The sequence below is a fragment of the Furipterus horrens genome, unplaced genomic scaffold (assembly GCF_987537825.1).
Source record: "Furipterus horrens unplaced genomic scaffold, mFurHor1.1.pri manual_scaffold_11, whole genome shotgun sequence".
Classification (NCBI taxonomy): Eukaryota; Metazoa; Chordata; class Mammalia; order Chiroptera; family Furipteridae; genus Furipterus; species Furipterus horrens.
Window position 1 is genome coordinate 79772089 of NW_028327181.1, and position 9001 is coordinate 79781089.

The 9001-nt window shown below is 53.5% G+C and overlaps 1 protein-coding gene across 1 annotated transcript; it reads left to right on the forward strand.

The window, feature by feature from the left end:
• Positions 1–837: 837 nt before the first annotated feature.
• CNP (2',3'-cyclic nucleotide 3' phosphodiesterase) lies at positions 838–7741 on the forward strand. The gene is made up of 4 exons (XM_090292691.1): positions 838–976; positions 2159–2825; positions 4699–4838; positions 6232–7741. The coding sequence occupies exons 1-4, from the start codon at positions 974–976 to the stop codon at positions 6679–6681; spliced, it is 1260 nt and encodes a 419-aa protein (XP_090148817.1). The 5' UTR covers positions 838–973; the 3' UTR covers positions 6682–7741.
• The last annotated feature ends 1260 nt before the right edge of the window (positions 7742–9001 follow it).

Sequence of the window (9001 nt, forward strand, 5' to 3'; positions counted from 1 at the left end):
TGCACTGCCTGTGCCCTTACAGTTAAGTCAATCAGGGTCCCAAGTTTGTTTACTCCCTCTGCTGTGGAAAGGATACCTGCCTCAGGGGTTGCTGTGAGCATTTTGAGTGCTTAGCACAGCACTTGCTACACAGGATGTTCTACAAAAGCCACCCATGCTTTCAGTGGCTTCAGAGGAAGTAGCAGCTAAGCAGCTGCCTCAGAGGATGAATTAAAATTTCACTAAGGTTATTTATCTGTCCCTTAGGTCATTGCCATCCTGGTTCTGTCCCCACAATTCCCAGCTGGGTTGGGCTGAGGCTGTATTTAGGCTGGGACAGGGCCTGGACTAGGGTGAGGCAAATGAGGCATTTCAGCTGCAACATTTCAGGGGCGCCAACTCAGTAAGCAAGATAAATAGTATTTTCAGTGTAATATTGTTAAAAAAACACACACACACACACACAAAAAATAATAGCAAAAACCCATGATGAATAAAATTCAAAATTTTATATAAAAACAGAATCCGACCTTGCACTTGCAAGACACTGCTTCCTCTCCTCCCTCCTTATCTCGGGGCGGGAGGGGGACGGGTGACTGCTTTCCTCTTTCAAGAGTTGATTATTAACCCAAGAAATAAGAGGCCACAGAAGCCCTTACCCCACACCCTTTGCTGCTGCTCTGCCTGCTGGTGCCAGGTGCGCCGCAGGTGTGCGCTCCCGTAGGCAGCCCCACGCGCTGACACTTCCCGGAATCCACACCCCGCGCCTGGTCAGTTTCGATTTGCTGCGCGTGCGCAGAATAGAAGGCGCGCCCAGGCCCGGCCCCCTTTCCGCGGCCCGCCCCCAAACGCTCCGCCCCCCCCAGGCTATGAAAGGCGGCACGGCGGCGGGGTCGCACCATCGCTGGGCTCCGTGTCCCTCCGCGCAGGCGGGCGGCCCCGGAGAGCTAGTGCCTGCGAAGGCGGCGACGGCGGCGCCCCGTCCCCTGATATCATGGTGAGCATGCGCGGGAAGGCCGGGAGATGAGCGGGCCGGGCACGGGGTAGCGCCTTAACCGAAAACAGGGGCTTTGGGAGATGTTCGGGAGGAAGTGGTATGCAAACAAGACCCGGAGGTTCCGGGCTTAGTTTAGGCTTTCTTGGCAGTCCGGTGCATCCCTGAGGTAGGGGAAAGGCAAAGACAGTGGGGCGGGGGCGACCGCTGGAAGACCAAGGACTCAGGGGCTGCTGACCCAATGGCATGTGCCCCGCTCCCTCGCCGGGCGGGCCTTCCTCGCCTTCCCCTGCCCTAGGGCCTTGCCTGGGAACAAAGTGTGCCAGCTTAGCTCAGGGTGCTGGCGGGAAGTGGAGTTGGTGTAGAGAAGAGTTTGCAGTAAAAACTTATCTCTTGTGGCTTTGAGCTGGCAGGAAAACAAGTGGCTGAGAAAGGTGCTGGGACACACAGCAAAATGGTGGGTAGAGCTAGACCCTGAAGGCAGGTGCCCGGTACTGCCCAGTCCTGGTGCAGGCACGAAGACCAGGACCTGGGGGGGCAGGGAGCAGAGGAGGAGGTAGCACGCGTGGTGAATGAGGCCCTTTGTCCTGCGCTCTCCTGCCCTGCCCCCCACCAGTCCTTCTGTGGGACCATTGTCCCCCCCATCCCGGACAAGAGGGTATTATCTGTTGCTGCCATTGTTGGGGGAAGGGAGGCGGTCTTTGGGTAACCCTTCTCCACCCACACCCTCCTCTGCACACTCAGAGCAAGGGCTGCTGTGGCTGTACACAGATATAAGATGCCTACCTCTGAAGAGTTCATCCCTAATAGGCGCAAAGAATATAAGTTAGGGGGTCCACCAGCAGAACCATTGCCTTAGGCCCTCCCTGCATACACTTCCAGCACATTTACCTTTAGAGGTGGCAGCAGTGGGGGCCTCTTGGGGCTGCAGTTCTAACTAGAGGCGAATAAGAGTACAGGACAGCTTGGACAAGGATGCTCTTCATCCTCCAAAACCAGAAGAGAGACGAGAAAGTTCATTACTTGGCAGCTTGGGAGGCACCCACAACACCCAGGGTACCTGTTAAGTCAGGGCTGGAGAGCACCAAGTAGGGAGGGATTCCTGGTTAGAATGAGGCCTGAGACAAGTGAGCAGGGGGGTCACGAGTGACCAGGCTGACATCTGCTCCTCTTCTCCTCACACAGAATAGAGGCTTCTCTCGAAAGAGCCATACGTTCCTGCCCAAGATCTTTTTCCGCAAGATGTCATCCTTAGGGGCCAAGGACAAGCCTGAGCTGCAGTTTCCCTTCCTGCAGGATGAGGAGACGGTGTGCACGCTGCAAGAGTGCAAGACACTCTTCATCCTTCGCGGCCTGCCAGGGAGCGGCAAGTCCACTCTGGCACGGGTCATCACAGACAGGTACCGTGACAGCACCAAGATGGTGTCTGCTGACGCTTACAAGATCACCCCTGCTCAAGGAAGCTCCTCCGAGATATACAAGCGGCTGGACAAGGACCTGGTTGACTGCTGCCGCCGGGACATCAGAGTCCTTGTGCTGGATGACACCAACCATGACCGGGAGCGGCTGGAGCAGCTCTTTGATATAGCCGACCAGTACCAGTATCAGGTGGTACTGGTGGAGCCCAAGACAGCATGGCGGCTAGACTGTGCCCAGCTCAAGGAGAAGAGCCAGTGGTCGCTGTCAGTTGATGAGCTGAAGAAGCTGAAGCCTGGGCTGGAGAAGGACTTCCTGCCACTCTACTTTGGCTGGTTCCTGAGCAAGAAGAGTTCTGAGAGCCTCCGAAAAGCTGGCCAGACCTTCTTGGATGAGCTGGGGAACCACAAGGCTTTCAAGAAGGAGCTGAGACACTGTAGGTGGCAGGGTGGACAGGGTGAGGGCAGTTAGCCTCATTCTTGTGCTGTGTGCACAGGACCACAGTGTCCTCAGCACACTGGGAACAAGTGAGGACGGGGTGGAGGCTCACCTAGTACCAGGGAGAGGTGCTTCCCTCCCACTTCACCCTTCTCCCCGGCTGCCCACCCCCCACCCCAGCCCAGGGGAAGCTAGACCACTGATCCTTGTTTTAGAGGTAGGCAAAACAAATTACTGTCATACCAGAAAATATGTCAGCATTTCATATAATCTTAGAGGAAGAATCTGGTCCAATGCTTTCAAACTCATTTTTAGCAGAAGAACCTTTTTTTCTAAAATAAAATGTTCTCTGGAATCCTATGCTGCAAAAACATAACTGGGACTGTTGTGACTTTATTGGGGATGACTCCCAGGCCTTGGGCTACCCAGTGCACCCCCCTGTGGCATCCTGTGTTTCAAAGAACAGCCTCCCACCTAGTCTAAATGCCCTTGTTTTGCAGATGGGAAAACAGGCCCAGAAGGGTTGTGGGGTTTGCCTAAAGCCACAGTAAGAGCCTGCACTCTGTTGACTCCAGCAGGGGCTTCCCCAGGGTTCTCCACAGGCAAGGGCTGTTTGCTGCAGTGATGGGGTAGGTTTGGAGAAGGAAAGCCTGGTGGCCCGCATTCTCCTGCAGCAGCCTCTTAGGGATATGTCACCCACTAATCCATCTGTTCATTGAACCCATTGTGGTTCCCCCTAATTTTAGGTTATGTTCATATTTGAAGTGCCCCCTCCCCTACCCCCATATTTGCATTGCTCAGAGGCAGGTAATTTGTGTCTGCGTTCTCAGAGAACTCTGCTCAGCATCTAAAGCTGGAATGCTGGGAACCAGGGAATGGTGGAGCCTGCAGTGCCACTGGCCAGGTTGAGTCCTGAGCCTGTGAATAGCTTGAGAAAAGCATTCTGGAGGCAGGGCTCCTGGTTAGAGCTGGTGGCTCTGCCCTAGACAGTGACTGCCTCTGAAGCTGCTTCTTACCCTTATAAACTGGAATCCTTTTCTGCCCGGGATACAGGAGGACAATGTACTGGGCCAAGAATAAGGTCTGCTTTCAAAGTAGAGGCCTCCTCCGTGGAGTGAGGGAAATCCTCACAGGGACTCGATTCTGGGGGATAAACCTAATGACTTCTAAGCTAGCCCAAAGGCCTGGAGTCTGAAATTGAGATCAGTTACTCCAAACCTCGTCATGTCTACCAGCCACATGTCATCCCATTATATCCCAGGCCTTGTGTAGGTTCTCACACATCAGACGAGACTGCAAGGTATGCAGCGTAGTATGGTGACCAGTTAACTATCCCACTGAATGAAATAGGTGCTAATGATTGTTACCTGGGTGGCTGTGGGAAAACTAGGATGTATGGTCACCCTGATTGTGGACTTCATTGACAGATAAGGTCACTTGACCCAGGTCAAATGGTTTTTAAGTGGACTGGGATGTTAATTATGCTCTTTCCTGCTCCTTCCATTGATCACATAGTTCCTAACCATCTTTTTTTCTTCCCCACTTTCCATGACCTGTGGATTCCCCTTGTAGATGTGATGCTGGTGAATCTCATTCCTTTGGCTTATGTTACCCACCTCTGGGTTACCAGTGCCTTAGTGTTCAGGTGTGGGGAACAGATGTCAAAATCTACATAATGTGAAGCCCTAGGGAAGTTAAGCACCTTCTTATAGCTCTGGAGCTGCTATTTGTTTGATCAACTAACAAATAAATGAATTACGGTGGATTGCTTGAGAATTTATGCTGACTTTTTTACTCTGGGTCTCAGTGGTCTTGTTGATCGATGGGATGCTCCTGCTTTGCCCTGATGACCTCACTCTTTCTCCCTGCAGTTGTCTCTGGGGATGAACCCAGGGAGAAGATTGACCTGGTCACCTACTTTGGGAAGAGACCTCCAGGCATGCTCCACTGCACAACTAAGTTCTGTGACTACGGGAAGGCTGCAGGTGCAGAGGAATATGCCCAGCAGGAGGTGAGTGCTTCCCAGGGACACCAGCAGAGGTGGGGAAGGTGTGGGTAGTGGCCTAAGGCAGCGTCCAGAAACCAGATGGCAGCTCAAGAAAAATGACATTTGCTCCAGTTCACCCTTCTGGATGGCTTAGTTTTACAGACCTCAGGCGCCCTTTCTGGGGCCCGGCTGGCGCTGCTGCCAGCCCTCACATCTGTTCCCAGCCGGCCTCCAGTGCCGGTTCTTCTGCAGATTAATGGAGAACACCGGTTGGAAGCAGGCTCCTTTTCTGGCCCCTGTAAGCCTACGTTAAGTCCCACAGGCTAGGAGTCTCATGTCCCGCAGGAGCCTGGTGCTCTGAGGCTTCTGTCCCCAGGTCTGAGGACTGGCCTTGCCCCAGAGTAGGGAGTGTCCAGGGATAGTGAGGCTTATTGGCTTAAGGGTACCTGTACCCTTTCCTCACTTCACAGCTGGTATCCTTGCCCACAGCCTCTGACATGGTGATCTGTTGCCTGGGTGTACATGGCTCTCTAGGCTTCTTCAGGTTGCTTCTCAGCACAAGGCTTTCCTTGACCCTCCACCCACTTCTCTGCCTAGGTTAATGTAGCCATTTACTTGTGTGGACAATGGTCTCCTACTCGAATGGAAGCTCCCTGAGGGCGAGCATGTTTTATTTTGGTTCAGCCCTGTATTCCTAGCACTTAGCACAGCTGCGTAAGTGTGTAACACTTTCCACTACCATCTCTAACCACTCGTTCATTTAGCAATTATGTGTTAAGCATCTTTTATATGCTAGACACTTGAGACAAAGGATTGTGAGCAAAAATGGGACTTCTGTGGTCGGATGGAAGAGATGGGTTTTCTCAGTGAATCAGATATAACCAGATGTGCAATCAGATGTAAACCAAGGTGTACAGAGATTTTGCTCAAAGGCATTTCTTTCTCACCTCACCCTGCCCTCCAGGATATAGCCTGGCTACCAGGGTGCGTATCACCTGGGAGCTGAATAGTAATGACAGCAGCACTGGCTGTGTGCCCAACACTGTTCTAAGCTCTTCACCTAGTCACTCCTTTAATCTTCACACAAGAGTTCTAGTGTCATTTCCATTTTACAGATGAATAAGCTTGCTCACTGCCCTGCAGCTAGTGGGGGTGAGGGCGGGGATGGGACTAAATTTTGAACTCTGTAAGTCTTTTAACCCTTGCCTCTCTGACACCTTAGTTTTTTTCACATCGGTCAACAGTCAGTGGAAAGACACCCCCAACACTATACAAACTGTGTGTTATGGAGTTGGTGGGTGACGTGCCTATCTCAAAGGGCCTGCTTGGTTGTGCTCACCTGTCAGACCCAAGCTTCGCAGCTGTCCTCCCTGGAGGCCACCACCTCTGGCACAGTCCTCATCCCCTCTCTCCACAGGTGGTGAAGAAGTCTTACTCCAAGGCCTTCACACTGACCATCTCCGCCCTCTTTGTGACGCCCAAGACGACGGGAGCGCAGGTGGAGCTCAGTGAGCAGGAGCTGCCGCTGTGGCCAAGTGACGTGGACAAGCTGTCTCCCTCCGACAGCCTGCCCCGGGGGAGCCGTGCTCACATCACGCTGGGCTGTGCGGATGAAGTGGAGGCAGTGCAGACGGGCCTTGACCTCCTGGAGATTGTGCGGCAGGAGAAGGGGGGCATCCGAGGAGAGGAAGTGGGTGAGCTCGCCCGGGGCAAGCTCTTTTCCTTGGGCAATGGGCGCTGGATGCTGAACCTGGCTAAGAAGCTGAAGGTCAGGGCCATCTTCACGGGCTACTACGGAAAGGGGAAACCTGTGCCCACACATGGCGGTCGCAGGGGGGGTGCCTTTCAGTCCTGCACCATTAACTGAGCATTCTCACCACCCCTCATGTGCTCCTTGCTCTTTAGAAGGGAAGGGGGTTAAGAGGGAAGCACACCCTCTGCTTGATCTTTAAGATTTTTTTTTTACTCAGTTAACCTTCCTATAACTTTTTAAGAACTTGTAAAATAACTGCCGCTCTTTTTCTGTCTACCCTCTTCCTGTCTAACACTCAAGCTTTCAACACAAAGGGGTGGGGGGCAGGTACCACTCAGGAACCTGGACCAAAGCTGGTAAGGCTGGGCAGAGCTGGGCCTGGAGCTGCAGCCACAACCCCGAGCCTGCTTTCAGCTACTACTGCCCTTAGCCCAGGTCTGCAGCTCTGCTCAGGGCTGGCTACTGGGGGAGAGTCCTCAGGGCTACATGTCCCTACAGCCATGGAACACTGGTGGCAGAGGTGGATGTGAGAGGGGAGGATCCCTGGGCTTTGATCCCATTTCTTAATCAGTATAGCCCCATGAAAGCTGGGGTTATTTACCAGGGTAAAAAAAGGGGCTTGCCTCTCACCTTGGGTCCTGAGTACCTGGTCCCTTCCTTCTTCACACTGTAATTAGGTAACAGTTTGATGACTAGGGAAGAAAATCAGCAGCAGCCACACCCTGGGCTGCCTGCTGGCTTCAGCCCTGGAAGGGGATGGGGTGGCCACCCTTTCCAGTGGTGTGGCTCTGCTGTATGGATGGGAGATCGAGGCCAGACAGTGCTTGGCGGGGAAGCCCCAGTCTTGCAGTCTGCCCAGCCCATCTCGCCTCCTGGTGCCTCTGGAGGCCTCTGGGTCTCCTCTAAAGGGGGCTTGGTGGGCACTAAGAGCCAATGGAGCAGACTCCTGACTGTTAAGGGCTAAGCCCCACTTGGTGCCTTTGGGAAGGGCCTTTACCACTGCTACGAGGGCTGTGGTTCCTTGGGTGCCCTCCACTACCTTCTGCTCAGTAACAGGGCCTTGCTAATTAAGTTGTCACTTGACAAAAGTACTTGGGATTTGAGTTACCATTCTGGCTTTGCCCAACTTCAGCTACTTGTATGACTGATAATGAAATAAATCATGTTAATCCTAGCTGTGTCCAGTCTCTCTCACCCTTCTGTGCCCAGCTCATCTTCCCTGGGGCGAGGGCTGCGTGTGCTAGGTCTGGCTTTGTCCTACAGCTTGGGGCCATCGGTCCTGTCTCCCCGCTGCTGGCTGGGCACAGCTGTGGCGAGGCTGGGCAGCTGAACAGTGTTGGCTTTCATGAGGCAAAAAGGAGAGGCCGTCTTAGATGCACACAGAAAGTGGGGGCTAGCTGGGTATGAGGGACACCGAGCACAGAGCCTCTCGTCCCGTTAACTACTCTAACAGGCCCCCAGGTGTGCCCAGCCCAGTCCAATCAGACTTCTCAGAGAAACAAGATCCCAGACTCCTAGTATGGGTTTTCCCAGTTCTCTAGGGAAGGCCACCTCAGGTCAGTGCTTCTTCAAACTCAAGGGAAGGCCTGACACTTGAGTCTTCTAGCCACCAAGGGCTTGGACAGCTATGCAGGGAACTTCCTAAGGCCTCTATCAGTCATCACTTCATCATGGCCTTGGCACCAGGAGGGGAAAACTGGGAAAAAAAGGGCAGGGGCTCAGGAAGAGAAATCAGGTCATCTGTTTGGTCCAAGGTCTTGCTCCACCATGTCTACCACCAAAGCACCAAAACCTGAGTTTCAGCCAAAGCCCCTAGTGCCTGCCTGGGAATCCCAACAAGATTCCGCCCCCCAAACACTATGCCTGACCTGACCAGCATGACATACGCCACTCACTGCTTCCTTCCCCAGCCTGCCTCCCACGCAGAAAGAGGAACCAGTGGAGAAGCAAGGGCATTTGTTAAGAAGGGTGTTTCCAACTGTGTGAGGTCATGTCGGCAACCAGACGCCTGGGCCTGGGAGCTGCCCCTCTCACTGGGAAAGGGTCTGGTAGTTGGGGAGGTAGGACTTTCACCTTGTCTCCATCTCCCTCAAGCCTGCATCGGCAACAGGAACTGAGTTTATGTAAACCTTCTCTGTCTAGGTTAGCCTGGCCTGACACTTAGCATCCACTCATGCTGTGAGCTTTGGACACACAGCTTCTAGTGGTTTCTGATGGCCCTCACCAAAAAATAAGCATGTTTTCTGAATTCCGTTTCCCGTGACTGACATCAGACTGGGCCCCGCAGCATATGTAGCACCTGCTCAGCACTTACATGCTATATAGGTTTAGGAGAGGGACCAAGCACCCCACTGGCCACCAGGCTTTGGGTGCCCACACCCCTGTGGGGCAGCTTGCTGTCAGCATCAGTTCTGTGCTGGGGGCTCAGGTCTGG

What these genes read in the sequence shown, in the direction of transcription:
- CNP (XM_090292691.1), top strand. An exon ending in CAAGAAGGAGCTGAGACACT is followed by an intron (nt 2,826 to 4,698) that starts GTAGGTGGCAGG and finishes TTCTCCCTGCAG; the next exon opens with TTGTCTCTGGGGATGAACCC. An exon ending in AGGAATATGCCCAGCAGGAG is followed by an intron (nt 4,839 to 6,231) that starts GTGAGTGCTTCC and finishes CTCTCTCCACAG; the next exon opens with GTGGTGAAGAAGTCTTACTC.